Source organism: Mauremys mutica, chromosome 19 (assembly GCF_020497125.1).
Source record: "Mauremys mutica isolate MM-2020 ecotype Southern chromosome 19, ASM2049712v1, whole genome shotgun sequence".
NCBI lineage: Eukaryota > Metazoa > Chordata > Testudines > Geoemydidae > Mauremys > Mauremys mutica.
Window position 1 is genome coordinate 7,546,158 of NC_059090.1, and position 17,748 is coordinate 7,563,905.

The window sequence follows — 17,748 nt, forward strand, 5'->3', positions numbered from 1 at the left end:
ATCCTTCCCCTTCTCTGGCCCTGCGTTTTCCTCAGCCCTGCCCCATGGACAGCACCAGGAAGGGGATGTCGGTGCAGGGCAGTCACAAGAACCCCGTCGGATAACGAATCTCAGAACGGATCGTTTCAGCCAAGAGGCAGGAAAGGACGTTTGAAGGGACTCGGGTGGAAATCCATCTGAATTGGAGGCCTGTGTTGAGCCGCAAGGTTCCGAGCTCACGTCACATCGAAGTTTGCCTGAGACGGGGAGGGAGTTCCGGGGAGCTGTGCAAATTGGAACGTCTGTTCGCAATAGCGAGCAGCTTGTTGGCTGGATTTTGAGATGAAGAAGCCCTGTGACTGACCAGTTGGGGTCCTTGAGGCTTCCTGAACGCAGGGACTGCCAAACCAGAAGAGAATAATTGCACATCTAGTCTGGTAGCATGTCTCCAGCAGTGGTCATTGCCTGCCGGCCAACACGTCAGCACTGGTGGGAGAAGGAGGGCTTATTCCCGATCCCAGACTGGGGGTCAGCATTTACTCAGGCCAGGTCTATACTAGGAGCGCTTTGCTGGTACAGCTATACTGGCAAAGCACTTGTAGTGTGGACGCAGCTTATCCCAGCAAAATTGCGCTGATCCCAGGCCCCCATCCTTGCTGAGCGAAGCAAGCTATGCTAGCAAAAGCCCAGTGTGATCAATAGAACTGCGTCGGCTCTGCGGGGTTTGCCCAGCACAGCTGTGTCGGTCAGGGATGTCTCCCCATCACACCTCTGACTGATCTAGCTAGGCCATCCAACGCTGGTGTCGTGGCTATGGACTTAGAAGCATGAGGAGTAGCAGCCCCTTGTAGTTTGTATCCTAGCTAGCTCAAGTGCAGATGTTGCTTTTATTCATTTAGGTGACTAATTGTTGTTGTTTTTTAATTCTTCCTCCACTCAAGCACTTTCTTCCTGCTGCAGTGAGTTCAGTGGTTGATGTTGCATAAAAGCATTTCGATTGTTTCCTTTGTATAACTTCATTGAGCGCCTTCTGGGACTGGTTAAATAAAAGCATCTGATTGAGCATCTCTGTGCAACTTGCTGTGTTTACAGACGTCTATCAGAGCTCTGCTTGCTAGATTAAATAGTCCTTGGGTTAGATTTACAAAGGGATTTAGGTGCTTGAAGACGCAGATGGGCGCCTAGAGGTATTTGTAAAAGTGCCAAAGTGAGTTAGGCACCTGACTCCCATGGGCACCCCAACCCCAGTGACTGATTATTTCTGCTGTCCTTGTCTGTCTGTCTAGCACCACTGCTCAAGGTGAGGGTGTACCCATGGATCCATAAAGCAATTAAACCAGTGTCTGGGAGAGAGGGAGCGTCACTGTTCGCTGTCAGTCTGGGGGAGGCACCGGGGAGCAGAATGTTCATGTATCTGCAGCTAGTTCAATAGATCTTTGTAATCCTGAGTCTTGTCTGCATTTCAGGGTGGGGAGCTTAGGAGCGGGGAAACAGGTGTGCGTGTATGAGTGTAAGTTACTGCCCATCTCCTTCGGGGTTGACTTTCCCCTCCCCATCCTTCCCCACCCATTGGTCTCCCCTGCACGTGTCATTTTGTGGATCATCCAACTGCTAGTGCTCTTGGAGTGGGCTGATCTCATCTCTCAGGGTGGCGAGGGAAAGTCCTCTCTGCCCCATCACTCCCGTCCTGCTCCAAGTTCCAGGTAAGTAGGATCTCGGGGTTGTTAATGCATCTGGGCCCTTATGAATGGCAGCAGGACATGTTCACCAGGCCGCTCTCCTCTGTAGCCTTATCCCACCTCTATGAAGCAGGTCTCTTCCCTAGCCATGTGTAGCAATCCCCTCGGCTCCTCCCCGACCTGCTCCATGCTCGCCGACTGCCCCATTCCCCCTCTTTTCGGATTACGCATCCATTGAAAGGGAGGCCTTTGCTGTCTTTCAGAACATCCTCGGTGAGGGAGAGCAGCTTTGTTGAGAAGATGAAGAAAACGGTAAGTTTTTTTCCCTCCTTTCTGAGGCTGTGGAAGGAGCAGGGTCTTCCTGGTCAGCCGGCGTGGAGGGGATGGAGGCCTCTTCCTTCCCTTCCCTTCCTTTCCAATTCCTGCCACTGTTCCTGGCACTCTGGCGGCAGGCGGGCAGCTTCTTGTGTGAGGTACTGGACCCCTCCAGTGCTGAAGAAGCAGGAGCTGCTTAGCAACTGAGCTGTCTAGCTAACATCAGCAGGGAGCTGCTGGGAGATGGATTCAGTCCTGCTACTAATGAGCATCTTTGTGCAGTAGCTGAGTTCTGGAAGGCCAGTAAAATTAAATAAAGGGGGTGGGGCGCTGGGGCGGGGGGAGATCAGGGCTGTTTCTAGAGCACTCTGCAGATATCCTTTTGTACTAGACAGATGGAATCTGCCTCTTTGAAGAGAGAGGTAATTCGGGTGAGGGCTCAGCAGCAAAGGGAAGTGTAATGTGAGGTTGGGGTCAGGAGGAAAATGGTGCAAGTCCTTAAACTCACTGGCTGATGGTTATTTATGGTAGCACCCACGGCGCGCTTCCCAAATGCTTCAGAATGACCAGTTCCTTCTCCGAGGAGTTTCTACTCGAAGGAGCTGTGCTCCAATCACACACTGTCATCGCTCCCCCAACCCCCTCCACAGAATAATCACGTGTCACATGTTAGCAGGTTTCCATGGTGGATCTCAAAGCACTGTACGAACAGTAGTTTAGCCTCCCAGTAGGTATTACACAGAAGCCCAGAGATGTGATTTTGCCCAAGTTTGTGTCGGAGCCAGGAATAGAATCCAGGACTCCTGACTCCCGGTCCTTTCCTTTAACCATGACAACACCCTCCTCTCCCCTGAACTCCAGTGACTGGCCAGATTAGCAACTCGTGTGTAATTGGGTCTCTGTCTTTCCAGGGGCGAAACATCGTGGTGTTCTATGGTTCCCAGACTGGTACAGGAGAGGAGTTTGCCAACCGCCTGTCCAAAGATGCCCATCGTTACGGCATGCGAGGCATGTCAGCGGACCCGGAGGAGTATGATTTGGTAAGTTTAACTTCGCTGCATACAGCATCTTTACTCCATTATTGAATTCCATGCGTGCGAAGAGTACATCAGTGGTGCCCGCGACCGGCTCTGATGCAGGGCACGCAGAAGGGACATGTTATTAATTAACGAAGAAGGGGATGAGCTGTTAGCATTGGCTGCTTGCAGCCATTATTAAGTAACTGTGGGCCCAGTAAGATACGGCACAGCGAGATGAGGAATGTGTCCTTGAACCATTTAGTGCTAGCAAAATCAAGGGCCTTAGCCCCTGGAAAGTGATGTGGGACTGAGGAGGGGTCACCACCTGCTTTACAGGGTTATTCCAAAAAGGGGCGTAATCGTGAACTGAACTAACCATTTGTAGGCTCCCCCAAAGAGCCAGACCTTCCCGTCTGCTGGGAGGGGAGATTGGGCCAGTGGGTTTCTCCCTTTCTGGCAGTGGGACCGAAGGGGGAATGGGGCAGGGCTGTGAGCTGCAGAGCGTGGGCGTGCTCTGGGGCTTCAAGCAGCTGCTTGGCTTGATTGTGCCGGAGGCAGGAGCTGAACAGGGCAGATCATGCCGTGCAGTGAAAGGGTGGGAACAAGCAGGAAGCTGGTGTGGGCCGTTTGGAAAGAATGAGCCAGCCGCCTCTGGAGAGCTTGCCCGCTCTGGTCCGGGTTCCTCCATTCGCTAACCTCAGCCCGCTGAAGTGAGACCTCTGTGACCTTGGCATGACAGTCAGGTGTGCTACTGAAGAGTGTAGAAAATAATAGCTGCTTACAAAATGAAGTGAGCCAGAAGCTCTCTTCTGAGGCCTGGCTGGGTGGGAGGCCACCTTGATCTGAGATGGAATTGGACCCCATACTCTGAGAACCAGTGGGTGAGAGAAATCTCCGTTGGGGCCAGAACCAGTGCTCTGAAGTCCTTGCAGATGTTCCACCACCTCCATATCACAGAGAACATCTCGGTTCTGGTGATTTGATAGGTCACTTTACCCTGGGAATCTGTCTCCAGGCAACCTGAAGTGTCCTAGCCGCAATCCTGTTGGTTAACAATGCGAAGTAACACCAAACAGTTGCCACGTTGCACACCAGAGGCAGTTGCAAAAATCTCTTCCACCCCCCACCCCCCGAAATAACGTTCACAATAATTGCTTTGGGATCTTCGAAGATTAAAAGTGCTACATAATGTAAGGAACGTAATCTCTCTGGCCTTGTTTCTAGTCTGATCTGAGCCGCCTCTCTGAGATTGACAATTCCTTGGCCGTGTTCTGCATGGCTACATATGGAGAGGGTGATCCCACGGACAATGCCCAGGATTTCTATGACTGGCTGCAGGAGACTGATACTGACCTGACTGGTCTCAAATTTGCAGTAAGTAAACCAGCTCCGTGTTACTGCTTATGCCTGATTTAGGCATGAAAGTTCCCCATGCATATGCCCAAATCAGACATGAATTTACAAGTGAGCATGCAATCTCAGTTTGCATGCCTTGCACCCATGACTTGCACATCTGTGTCAGGTGTGCAGCATTGTGTGCCGCACATGTTTGCAAACATGGGTCTGTGTGCTTTAAAAATGACTCATGTCTCCCTCCTTCCCCGCTACATCATGAAGGGTCATTGGATCATATTGCTGCAGACGGCGTCTAACACACACTTGAATGCGAAGGCTGTAACTAAGTTACAGGCTACTGTTATTGTTTAGCAGGCTAATTGGACAGCCTTAGGCCAGATATTCTCCTGCAAATTAGATATTCCAAGAAATGTATTATTTCTTTCCTGTACTTAAATCTAATAATGGCTGAGATGGAACTGCCTTAGCTCCCTCCCCTGCAGATTTTCTGGGCTGGGTGGTACCCAGAATTGCAAAACATGAGATAATCCATTGCTTGGTCTCCAAATTAGGTCGTTTCACCCCAGTGGGGGTATAACGTACAGTACAAACACTGGACAATGGAATGGAAGGGATGGTAGATTAGAGAGCGCTGGATACCGATAGTAGGGGGAGATATAGGGCCAAGTGCTTTGTTCAGCCCCAGAAGAGGTGCCACTTCCCTCACTCTGTCCCACTCATGTGCCTCAACCCCTGTGGCCTGGTGGATAGCGCTCAGGAGACCTGGGTTCCATCCCTGGCTTGACTGGCCCCTGGGGTGACCTTGGGCGAGTCACTTCCCTGCAACATACCTCAGTCTCCCCCTCTGTAAAATGACCACTTTTGAAATGTACTGATGAAAAGTGCTATGAAAGAGCAAGGTGGTGGTATTCATGTTGTTTATAATGGGAGAGAGGACATGGCTCATTCGGTGCTGGGCCTCTTTCCTGAGGCTTCTAAAAAGGAGCCAGTTGTGGTGGTGCTTTTTAGTGCGGTTCTGTTCCCCGGGAAACTGAACCCCCCAGCTCACTTCAGAGAACACCGAATAGTCGGCAGATGGGGACAGCTTTTGGACACTGTGGATCTGGGCTGAATTTGAACCGGTGACCTACAATAGTGGCGAAAGTTTATAGCCACAGAAAACCTCCCTCCTTAGCCAGCCAGAGCCCTCCAAATGGACTCCCCGACTCCTTTTGATAGAGACTTTATATGTTTACAGCCAATCCTCTTCGGCGTGAGGTTTTTTAATTAACGCATTGGCTTCGTCTGATTGATTGACTGTCATTCCCTTCCAGGTGTTTGGGCTGGGCAACAAGACTTACGAGCATTTCAACGCGATGGGGAAATACGTGGACAAGAGGCTGGAGCAGCTTGGAGCCCAGCGGATATTTGAGCTCGGCATGGGAGACGATGATGGGAAGTGAGTAGAGTTGGATGTATGGTTTGAGCAGTGGCTGGCTCGGAGCAAGCGCAGCAGAACAGACCATATTGTGTGTGCACGGCTATATAAAACGTGTGAGAGCTTGCTGCGTGTAGTGGAGCTAACTTTCTGCTAGGTAGCATATGTACCTGGCAGGGGTTGGTTGGGGGCTTTACATCCTCACTGGGGCAGAGAGCTGTGGGATGGCTGTTCGGTTTGGAGTCACGTAGTTTGCCAGATCCCTTGTGCGTCAGGAGCTCTTTTCATAGAGGCGCTGGGGTGTAGCTTAAATTCTTTAACCTTCAAGTGTATAAACTAGCGGGACCCCTCTGTGTCTTTCTCAGCCCGCCCCCGTCCGGATCTGCCTGACACACGGTTGTTACTATAGCTTTTGATTTGCTTTAACATGCCCGGGTGCGATCACTCCTGTGATTGTCCCAGCAAATGGAAACTTGCATTAGCCCAGAGCCTGCCTTAAGTGTTATCACTCTGAAGTTAAACCTGTTCAATAAAATAAAGGCCTCCTGAAACCTCCATTGAGCTTTCTAGGTAATGTTGCCTGTAGACTCACCCCCTGGGGCTCTGATCTTTAGTGAGAGTCAGGTGTGGAGAGGAAACCTCTGGAGGAAAAACCCAGAAGTGCAGAAAGCATTGCTGCACATACGTCTGTGTGAACTGGAGTTCACCAGTGAACATGAGGTCACCAGTACCCTCTTGCATGGCTGCTGCCTGAATCACTGATGATATTGCAGAAGTGGAGACATGGCCCGGGGCTGAATGTGAATTTGTCATCCTAGCTCCCTGGGGTCCAGCTAAAATTAGTTATTTGATGCGTGAACTAGAGGAGGGCAGGTATGGAGCGGAGCACAGGGTGTGGGAGGAGATATGGTAATAAGGTAATAGGTAATAATTGGAGATATACCAATCTCCTAGAACTGGAAGGGACCTTGAAAGGTCATTGAGTCCAGCCCCCTGCCTTCACTAGCAGGACCAATTTTTGCCCCAGATCCCTAAGTGGCCCCCTCAAGGATTGAACTCACAACCCTGGGTTTAGCAGGCCAATGCTCAAACCACTGAGCCATCCCTCCCCCCGGGCATTGGGGCCTCACAGCAGTTTGCTTCCGGAGCACCCCTCTGGCTGTCCAGGACATGGCATTGATGCTGCTTCTTCTCTCCTGCCTTGAACAGCCTGGAAGAGGACTTTATCACTTGGCGCGAGCAGTTCTGGCCGGCAGTGTGCGAGCACTTTGGTGTGGAAGCTACCGGAGAGGAGTCCAGGTAAGTGTGGGAACAGAGGAGATACCGGCATGTAGTTTTTGCAGAAATCCCAAGTGAAAAGCAGCATTTTGGCATCCAGTTCCCATCCAGGCCTGAGCAAAGACTCACCCCATTGAGACTTAAAAGTAGCGAGAAACCTGAAGTAGATTCACCCTTGTAAAGGAGAGAGGGTCCAGTCCAAACATCCCTACGTCCTGGGGTGAGTTTGACGCATGATCAGAACTTTGGCTCCATTTGTTGAGTTCACTACTCCATGGCACAAAACCCTTTATAAATAGCTGTCAACTAAATAACCTGGCAGTGAGTCCAGCGACGCTGCTGCTGTTTCTCTGGTCTCTCTCCTGTGTCTTTCACTAGGCCATCTCCCAGGCGCTACCCTACCTCATTTATCATGGTCTGATAACATACTTAGATCAGCTGCCATAGCGAGCCTGGGCACCGACATGTCACGCTGAATGCTGATTGAACGCAGTCTAGAGCCAGAGCCAGTCAGATGAAAGCTGAAGTTTCCCTGGGTCTCCCCAGCTGTTAATGGGGAGCGGCTGCAGAGCTTTGCCCTGGCTCAGGTGCAAGCTGCGGCAAGGACAGGTTTTCAGCCAGACTTCGTCCCTCTCTCTCACAAGCTGACCCAACCAGCGCACCATGTCAGCAGCCTACGCGCCACGGCCGGAGTCGCACAAGGGGCTCCTCTGCCAGGCACAGCTGGCGTGAAGTACGGGAGTACCACGTAGGAAATCTGCTTCCCTCTGGCCATCCCCTGGTGCAGAAAGCTGCTGCCGCGTTCTAGCTGCCTCAGGTGGATGGAGTTCAAGGTTTGGGCTTTTAAAGCCCCTAATGGACACTCCTCCTCCCTGCACAACCTCACTGTCCTATGCTGGCTGGAAGCAGGGGCTTGTTGAGGCAGACAGGTATTGCCCATGTAACTGCTTCCAAGGTCCTGAGCTTTTGCAGTGTGCCGCCTGCAGATCTCAGGGAGGTGTGAGGCATTTGTTTCACAAGGCCTTCAGCAAGGGGCACTGGGAACGTCAGCGTCTCCCCACAGCTCCCCGTTGACCCCAGTGGCATAACTTGGGTGGTTTATTCTTGGCCTGCTGAATCACGGATAGAGCAGTGTAACTCGGACACTGCATGGGCCCCTCAGAGCTAGCGGGAGTGACGTATGATATCTTTGGCGTAGCAAGTGGAACCCACTGTACGTACAGGGAACCTCGTAGAGAGGCAGCACATCAAGCGGAGCCAGCGCTCTCTCCTCGCCCAACCCCAGTGCAGCCCAAGGGCCCGGACCCGGCGAGCACGTTCTCACTCATGCCTAGCTCTTGTCAGCAGGCCCAGCAGAGAAGCCAGGGTGTGGCTGCATGTGGAGAGGGAGCTAACTCTCCTCCCTGGGCGAGGCCAGTTATGAGAGACCCTGGGGAGGGCATGGATGAGCCTCCCCCCGGCAGTGACTGCACCTGCTGCAGTGTAAAACGATGGCTATCGGTCTCCAAAGCTGTCAGCCTGGCTCCTTCCTATCTGCTCTAAATTAATGTATACAGAGCAAATAAAATGCTTGGGAACCAGACGTTTAATGCTTTGGGTTTTTTAGGAGTATTAATATTCAGATTTTGAGCTGCAGGACAGATGATAAATCCATCGTTTCCCCAGGGCTGTAACTGTTCTTTGCCATTGGGAGATTTAGCATTGTTTCATGAGCGAATCCGCAGTAGGTTTGAATTCCTGGCACACTCATTTCCACAAGACAGAGGGAACCGGCTTCCTTTTCTCTCGGCTGTCCCCGTAGTTCATAAACGGGGAACGTTTGTCCGACAGCCTGAAGCTGACGAACTTTGTGTCGATTAACAGCTCGGGAGCAAAGTCCCACAAAGACTGTTTTCCAATCAGTTGTAAAGGGTTCAGCAAAGTTCAGCACTTGGTGAACTTTGTTTTTCCTTTGGAAGCTTCCCCAGGTAGCTCTGGCCTTGGTCTCTTCTGAGTAAGCTGAGGGTTGTGCCAAATTACTAAGTGTTTTTTGTGATGAGGCCTGCGGTCTCTAGGCCATTAGACTGAGACTTCCAGACTTGTGTCATGTGTGACCTGAGCAGCTCTGACCAGCATTTTTGAAGTTTAAAATGCTAAAATAACCCATCGTGCCACTACTTCCAAAAGTGCTTTCTTTGCATAGGGACGTTGACTGGGAAAAGAGGGTTGTTGATTACACCCAGCAAACCAGATGTTACACATAGTCCAAGCCGTGTTCAGTGGGTCACAGCTGCCTCCTTTCTCTTTCTCCAGCATCCGTCAGTATGAGCTGGTGGTCCACACAGACATCAATATGAACAAGGTCTACACTGGCGAGATGGGCCGTCTGAAGAGTTACGAAAGCCAGAAACCGTAAGTACCAGATTATCCCAGGTAACTTTGGCTGAGAGTGGTCAGTGCAGAAAAGTCAAGGGGCATGTTCTTCAAAGCCTGATATTAAATGCTCTGCTGGAAGTTGTCATGTCCCTAACATGGCCTCCTAAAAGCCACATTATTTGAATGTGTGGCTGTAAAATACCGGGGTCGAGATTGAAAAACGAGTGATTGACAGAAATGCTGCTACTAACTTTCACTTAGAAGTCTGTTCTGGTCTGTCTCATTCCTAAGCCCTGATTTAGTTTCCAAGAGAGAGCATTCTGCTGGCGAAGATCTGACCATTTCATTTCATTCCTGAGTCTGTCCCGATACCAGCTCTGCTGGAATGAGAGAAGCAGGGTCACTGGATCAGAGGCCCTGAGTTTAAAATGATCCGGTAGCTTCAGCACTGCACTTGTGACATTGGTTTAGGTATTGCAGCTTTATTCATCGTTATTTGCCACTTTCTCACGAGACAGATGCATTGGCAAGGTCAGAACAGAGCCACAAATATTGTTGTAATGAAAGACTGAGGCCTGGGAGGACGTCTAAGGGGGAAGCCAGCTGTCTTCTGCAGGGGAGAGGCATCAGTTTCATGTAGGACAGAAGGAGGAAGAAAGAGATCACTTGCAGCAGGGTAAACTCAGGTTATCAGGAATAACCATAAGGCTCAAGCTGCCAAGGGAGGCTCTTCCTGGATAGTCAAGGCTCGACACCCATTCCTTAGGGATGGTGTAAAGACAATGAGATCAGGCCTGTTGAATTGCAGCGTGATGGACGGGGTAAATGTCCCACTAGAGGGCCCCTTCAGATCCAAACGATCCGATGATCTGGTTTTCCATGCTACCCGGAGGAGCCATTTTGGGCTGGTGAGAGAGAGAGAGAGAGAGCATTGATGCATCTTACAACACTTGCCAACTTACAAGATTGCATCGTACTAACTTTCAACTCATTTAGGGGGGTGGAAGAAGAGAGGAAGGGTGGCGCAGTGGGTTAGGCACTAGACTGTCACTTGGGAGATCAGGGGTCAGTTCCCTGCTTTGCCACAGACTTTGTGTGTGACCTGGGGCAAGTCACTTAGTCTTTCTGTGCCTCAGTTTGCCACTTTTATAGTTGGGATAATGGTACTGCCCTCATGGGATGTGGTGAGGGTAAATACATTACACTACAGTAATGGGGTCCATATAAGCACGATAAATAGATAGATGGAGGGGGTGGTAGGAGCTTCCAAGCCATAGCCCTCTCTTAGCTGCCCTTCTGGAATGGCTGTTCCTGAAAGGAAGTCCCAAGTAGCAGCACTCAGGGATTCAGAACTCAGTGTGTTGTGAGAGACCCTCTGTTCCCTTGAGTGTAAAAGGCCAGTGAGGAAAAACCATGCGACTCTCAGAAGACTCATGCGCATGTTGCAATGTCTATTGAAACATGCTCCAGAGGGGGTGGGGACAGCGTCACCAATTTGCAGACAGAAACCAGCGCTTGGCACAGAACCTGAGAGGATGAAACCCCATGAAAAGTCCATTGCATTTTCCCTGCAGTGTCTGTTTAACCTTCAGAGGTTTGGCTCGGTAAAGCCGTGAAGCTGCGATCCAACAGAAAGTCATCTGATACCAGGTGCAAGGTCCTCTCAGTAAGGACACTGGTTGTTCTTTCTCTTAGGCAATGATCCTTTGCGCTGGCTCATGAGCAGCGCTGCATTTGGTAACATGACTCTGGCATGTGTGAAACCAGAATGCTGTTGGTGGGAGAAATGCTAACTGTGTTCAGGTCACAGGAGCGGCTTTACCTCTTGGGAGCTACAGGGGAATTGCAACACTTAGAACAGGCTGTAACAAAAAAAAAATCCCTTTCTGGCAGGAGGGAACTGGTACTTGCTCTAAACACTAGAAGCCATGTTTTTAACCAGGGCTTTTTAACAGGGTGCAGATTTGAGAGGCTGAATGCTAATTTAGCATCTCAAACACAAGTCCAGTCAGGAGATCAGGGGTCTGTTCTTGGCTTTGCTAATCATAGACTCTAAGGTCAGAAGGGACCATCATGATCATCTAGTGTGACCTGCACATTGCAGGCCACTGACTTGCTGGACGGCCTTTGAGTGCAGAAGCAATTTCCTCTGTTTTTCCCCATCAGTACAAGGGGGTTTATAATCCTTCCTTATCTCACCTGGGCATTTGGGTTAAATTCGTTAGTGCAGATGAGCTGCTCAGACACTATAATGATATGTGCTCTAGAAAAGCCTAAAAATAATTAGCCTTTTAGTGCCTATGTACCTGTTGCATCTTCATACCAGGTAGTTAAAGTGTTACGTGCTGGCATCTGCCTCTGGGCAGGAACAACCTTAGAGGCTGGATTTGAAGCCCTTTCTTTGTAACCTTGATTAAAGCAGCATCTGTTAGCAACTTGGATTGGGTGGGCATTCTGCAAAACCTGTTGATTTTCCTTGGACTTTTGGGGAGGTGGGAGATGCATGAGGGTGAGTAAGATTGGGAGGGAGTTGGGGATCTCTCCTCTCTTTGGTTTGGCTACTTTCATGCTGTTGGCGAAGATTCGCTGCTAGGTTTTATTATTTTTGTATGGACTGTTTTAAAGTTTATCAAAAGAACCTGGATCATCACATCTGTAGTGGAAAGAGACTAATTTGTAATTTCCCAGGCACCTGCTTGTAGACTTAATCCAGGGAGCTCTGCATTCATCCCCTTGGGTCAGCAATCAGGCTGTAGGTGGTGACCTGGGAATCTTCTAGAACCAAGTGATGCAAAGTGGGATAAAGTGTATTTGTGCCGTCCAGGGAAGTGGGAGTGTCAGATTGTGGTGGGAACAGTAATATTAATACCTCAATATAGTGCATTTCACCTGTAGCTCTCAAAGCACTTTACAAAAGAGGTGGTATCCGCATTTTATAGATGGGGAGACCCATAAGTAGAAGGACCTGGACAGGGAAGGTCTTGTCCATTAATGTTTTCATGCTTCCAAGCCAGCCAGCGGTTACTCTGTGTAAAGTCAGCTACTGACCTATCAAAAAAAAGAGGCTCCATTAGCAAAAGGGAGAAAACGAACCAGAAGATCAGTGCAGTTGGGTGAAACGAATAGTGCGTTAAGTTGCACAGAACAAGGATACTGTGAAGTCCGGTTGTCAATGGAGTGCTTGCTGTTCCCTCCAGCCCGTTCGATGCAAAGAACCCTTTCCTGGCACCTGTTGCCCTGAACCGAAAGCTAAACCAGGGCGGAGAGAGGCACCTCATGCACTTGGAATTGGACATCTCTGGCTCCAAAATCAGGTACCCTCCACTCGGGGGTATTTTCCTTATCCTGGGACGAGGTGGGGGGACCACAAGTGAAGCTTGGGAATTCACGTGCCTGACTCGTCCAGAGCTTAGAACGGAGGCTCACTATTGCGCTTTCTGGCCCCAAGGTTCCTTTGTGGTTTTGGATCAGGATATAACTGAATTTTTATCTCTCTCCTTGCAATTATTTCCTCCTGTCTTAAGTACTGTGTTGTTTCGTCACAGAACGGCTGCTGTGTTCCGCCCCAGAGGTGGCTGTGTGTGTTGGTAACAGTTGAGGAATCCCTATAGCTGCAGTCTAGTGTTCTTTGGGCTCCTTCTTCAGTAAATACACTAGAGGAAGAGACCATAATAATGGGATCAATTCACTAATCTTTTTGGCCTCACTTCAAACAATGCTGGTCAGGCATCCGTCTGTGATGGGCTGAACCCCCTGAGATATTACCCGAGGTGCTGAAGATATCCCTGAGCCTGCCTTTTTCTGCCAGCCTGGGTCCCCTTGAACCCTGTCTTGCTGAGCCCGGCTCTTACGGCTCCTCCAGCAAAGCGCACAGGCTGCAGAAGATACAGATGCTGAGATCTGCTCTGGGAGGACTCAGTTTAAGGGACACTACAGCACCCAGATGTTCACCCCTCTTTGGGGTACAAGCCCAAAGTTATATAAAGTTTGCCCCCTCCCTTGAAGTGGAGGAAGGTATGCACAGCTCCCCGCCCCCCGGCTTAGAAATTGTATAAACTAGGTTATACGATAAACCAGGCGTCAGCAACCTTTCAGAAGTGGTGAGCCGAGTCTTCATTTATTCACTGTAATTTAAGGTTTCGCGTGCCAGTCATACATTTTAATGTTTTTAGAAGGTCTCTTTCTATAAGTCTATAATATATAACTAAATTATTGTTGTATGTAAAGTAAATAAGGTTTCTAAAATGTTTAAGAAGCTTCATTTAAAATTAAATTAAAATGCAGAGCCCCCGGACCGCTGGCCAGGACCCGGGCAGTGTGAGTGTCACTGAAAATCAGCTCACGTGCCGCCTTTGGCACACGTGCCATAGGTTGCCTATCCCTGCAATAAACAATAGATAATTGTATTAACTAGAAAAGGGCGTATTTTAAGTGGATAAAGAGGTGGCAAACAGAACAAAGCAGATTACTAAGAAAATTATACAAAGCACACAAACGAAGCTAGATTCACTAAAGAAACTGGTTACAAATAATAATTCCTCACCCTAGATATTGGTTCAGGTAGAGTCCTTCACAGGCCAGAGGTGTCTTTTCTAGCCTGGGTCCAGCAGTTCTTCCCCCCGCACCCTTTCAGTTCCAGTCCTTTTCGCTCCGTGCATCTGAAGAAGTGGGGTTTTTTTTACCCCCGAAAGCTTATGCCCAAATAAATCTGTTAGTCTTTAAGGTGCCACCGGACTCCTCGTTGTTTTTGAGGTTGAAACAGGCAACCTTATACTTAAACCTCTGTAATAGTAGTAAATGGCTTTGCTAGTTCTGGTGTCTGGAAGGCTGAGGCCTGTAGAAGAGGGTGCAAGAACTTCGCTGGTGAGCTCTTAAAGCAGAGGAAGCTGTCAGAGGGCTTAGGGTCCTTTGGATTCAGAGGCAAAGGGCATCTTTTCTGGGGTGAAATCCTGGCCCTGTTGAAGTCAGTGACGAAACTTGAGTAGGGCCAGGATTTCACCCCTTAACTTAAGTTTAGGGAGTCTTCAGGAATGTAGGGTGATCAACCTGGTGCTGGTTAGCCTAGTTTCTAGGTGTGTTGGCAGTGCTGACGACTCGTTAACGAAGGACCAGATGCTGCTCTCTGCTGTGCATACATGGCTCCCTTTTCACTCTGGATAGCAAGGGATAGAATTTGGCCCTATGCTTTTGAGATTGCTGGGGGAGGGGGGGGAAAGCTGAGTCTAAAGATGAAATTAACCTGGAACAAAAGATTTTTTTCCCCCCCCAATCCCTCTTGGTTCCTTAACCCTGATTGAGCATCAAACGTTCCTGGAAGCTGATGCTTTCGTATGGAATAGTGTTGTGCTCTGGAAAGTGGGGAAACGAGGAAACATCGATATGTTCGCTCATCAGTTTCTAGCTGCGTTAGCTCTGTCATCTGCTTGCAAATGTGCTAGCTAGGATCTGGCATCAAGTAGTGATGATATTTCACTGAACTGACTCGCAAGCTAAGCTGTTGCAGAGGGGGGGGTGGGGTGTCTGTCCGTCTTCCTGAAAAGACACCTTTTAAAAATGGTTATTCCAAAGGGGCCACCTAGTGCAAAAGCATGTAATAAAATAGCTTTTGCCTCCCAGTTCTGACTAGTATTTGGCTGTTAGATTAAACAAGCACCAAGAATCTCCCTGACCCCTGCAGATCAACGCAGATAATAATTCAGTGCAGACTGTAAAGGAGACGCTTTTTGCATGTTCCACTTTGTGCTGCACTTCTAGCTGGTGAGCTTGCACCCGTTTGACTGGACGTGAACCACTGCTGGTGTTGCATGTTGACATCCTTTTCCTCTCCCTAGGTATGAGTCTGGCGACCATGTTGCTGTGTACCCAGCCAACGACACATCACTAGTGAACCAGATCGGCGAGATTCTGGGCGCAGATCTGGATATGATCATGTCCTTAAACAACCTGGATGGTTAGTAGTCCAAACAAGAGCCATCTTTCCAGCAGCCGAGTGGAAAATCGCTCCTTTTCTTTTGTGTGTCTGAGTTTTTGTGCAGAGTAGGGTTATCCCCAGATGAGACGAACTGAAGAACTGCTTTTGATCACGCAATCAGTATTTTGGCAGAGAAGGATCTTTTGGTTGGGATCATACTTGGCCTGAGGCCCTCCGAGTCAGGGCAGTGGATTTGCTCCTTACGCCTTTCCGTCAGGATCCAGATTAGGAAGAACGTCGGATCCTTCTGTCTCTGTGGGGCGGGGACCATGTTTTTGTTCTGTTTGTACAGCATCTAACACTGCTGAGTTTTGGTGCCACCAAAATACAAATAATTCATCACAGAAACGTGGGGCCCAAAGGGACCTCAGGAGGTCATGAGTTCCCTCCCCCTGCACCGAGGCAGGATTAAGGGTAACTGGCATTACTACTGCCGAGCTTGAGCGCTGTTACAGAGTTAAGTAGCTCTGTTGTGAACGTGCCACGCAGATGTATGCACAAGTGAGGCAACTGACATGCCCCTAGTCACAGGATACCAGAGTGAGTCTGCTCTGTCCTCCCTATATGTTAGCTGATGCTCTGCAGCGCCAGAACAGCACTTGTTCCCTAGCACCATGATTTAATGAAAGGGTTCGTCTCTGACTTGCGGTGTATTGAACTCTGCAGTGATAACGCCAGCGGCACAGCACAGCACTTACACACATTGTTCTCAGCAGAGTCAGCCAAGGTTGCTGACCCTCCTGGACGGCGCTCTGGCAGAACAGCATGTAAAAGCTCTGAAAGGAGCCGGTAGGTGGGAAAGCTCTGAAAGGGCCTTCCCACCTACCGTTCTGTCCTTTTATATTGGGCAGTAGCCTAGCCTGGACTCCTTTGAAAAGAGGTTGTTATAGGGCAGGGACACCCAAGCTTTGCCCTCTGAAGGCAACTTCCTGGTGGCCGAGAACCAGTGCCCCAGTTTCCAGAAAGTGAAGCAGCTTGTCCACTTCTTTAACATGCAGGTAGTGACGACAAGATCCCGGCCTGCAGTGCCCTCTCTGTCTGTTACAGCCACAGGCAGCATACCTTGGGCTCTTTCCTAGCTCACTAACCTGAATTAACTCCAGCTTACGTGGCCGATCATTGGGGTAGTCACGGAGCATTTGTGCTGGTGATTAGAGTGAACTACACTTAGTGATTACAGATTTGTTCTGAGGCTGCTTGATCCACTAGGCCACACTGCCTTCTATGAAGTCAGTTCCCCTTTCTGTGTCTGTTTCCCCATAAATGTGGTCTTCCTTGTGAACTTCCTTTCTAACGGCCTCAGCGTCTCAGCAGTGTCGCTGAATTTCGACCTCTTTTCCCTTCCCCAGAGGAATCCAATAAGAAGCATCCGTTCCCCTGCCCCACCACGTACCGGACAGCCCTGACCTATTACCTGGACATCACCAACCCGCCGCGCACCAACGTCCTGTACGAGCTGGCTCAGTACGCCACAGACCCCAACGAGCAGGAGCACCTCCGCAAGATGGCGTCTTCTGCTGCCGAGGGGAAGGTGAGCGCGCCACTGCTTTGGCGGGCGAGGAGGCTGTTTAACGGGGATTCTCTCTGCATGGGCTGGTGGTGGGTTGTCTAGCTCAGCGTCCTCTTTCTGACACTGGCTGCTACTGGATCCTTCACAGGATGGTCTGAGGAAACCTTGGATGGATAACGAGGGAGTATCTTGTTTGTAGAAGTTCCTTCCAAGGCTGATGATGTGTTAAGGCAAAACAAGGGGGGGGAAGATCGTACTTAAAGTAAAGGGTTACCTAGGTGTCCTGAGTAGTTAAACCCTGAATATCCACCAGAGACAGCCCGGTGTATTCAAAATCCTGGTAGAGCCTTAGGCAGCAGCAGGTAGACGGGAGAAAAAGACAAGGAAGGTTTTGATGAGTGTGTGTGTGTTTTTTCTGTTCTTTCCCAAAACGTCGGCATTAGGAGCCTAAATCTCACTGACCTCCAATGAGACTCAGGCACCCACGTGTCTGTCACTTCTGAACATGGGACTTTGGAGTAGGCATTTTTGAAAATTTTGCCCAGCATTTTTGTCGGTGCCAAGTGTCCGGGTGCCGGTGGAGAGAATGAACAGCGGCCTTTAGTGGTGGCCTGCCTTGGTTATTAGGAGGGAGGCTGGGTGAACCCCAAGAGTCCTATCATGCTTGATCTGTGCCACGTGACTGGGCAGGGAGGTAGCGCCTTGCAGGGTGGCTGGAGGGGTGTTCTGGGGGAGAAGTTAAAGGCTGTGAGTGCAGGTATCCCTGCTGATGGCAGGCAGAGTGCTCCCACCTGCCCTGCAGAAATAACTTGCACCAAGATGGATGGGGCTGGGGGAAGTCCCTGAGTTTCTGCTACCATGTCCTCTCA

General features: G+C 49.8%; 1 protein-coding gene across 3 annotated transcripts in view; it reads left to right on the forward strand.

Moving 5' to 3' along the window:
- LOC123353029 (NADPH--cytochrome P450 reductase) overlaps positions 1-17,748 on the forward strand; it is a 61,597-nt gene that overhangs the window by 35,284 nt on the left and 8,565 nt on the right. For all 3 annotated transcript variants that reach the window (XM_044993734.1, XM_044993736.1, XM_044993737.1), the window contains 9 exons: positions 1,922-1,970; positions 2,885-3,013; positions 4,217-4,366; positions 5,662-5,786; positions 6,975-7,064; positions 9,336-9,434; positions 12,596-12,712; positions 15,230-15,348; positions 16,719-16,900. In XM_044993734.1, coding sequence (XP_044849669.1) covers positions 1,922-1,970; positions 2,885-3,013; positions 4,217-4,366; positions 5,662-5,786; positions 6,975-7,064; positions 9,336-9,434; positions 12,596-12,712; positions 15,230-15,348; positions 16,719-16,900 — 1,060 coding nt within the window. The remainder of the gene's footprint in view (positions 1-1,921; positions 1,971-2,884; positions 3,014-4,216; positions 4,367-5,661; positions 5,787-6,974; positions 7,065-9,335; positions 9,435-12,595; positions 12,713-15,229; positions 15,349-16,718; positions 16,901-17,748) is intronic.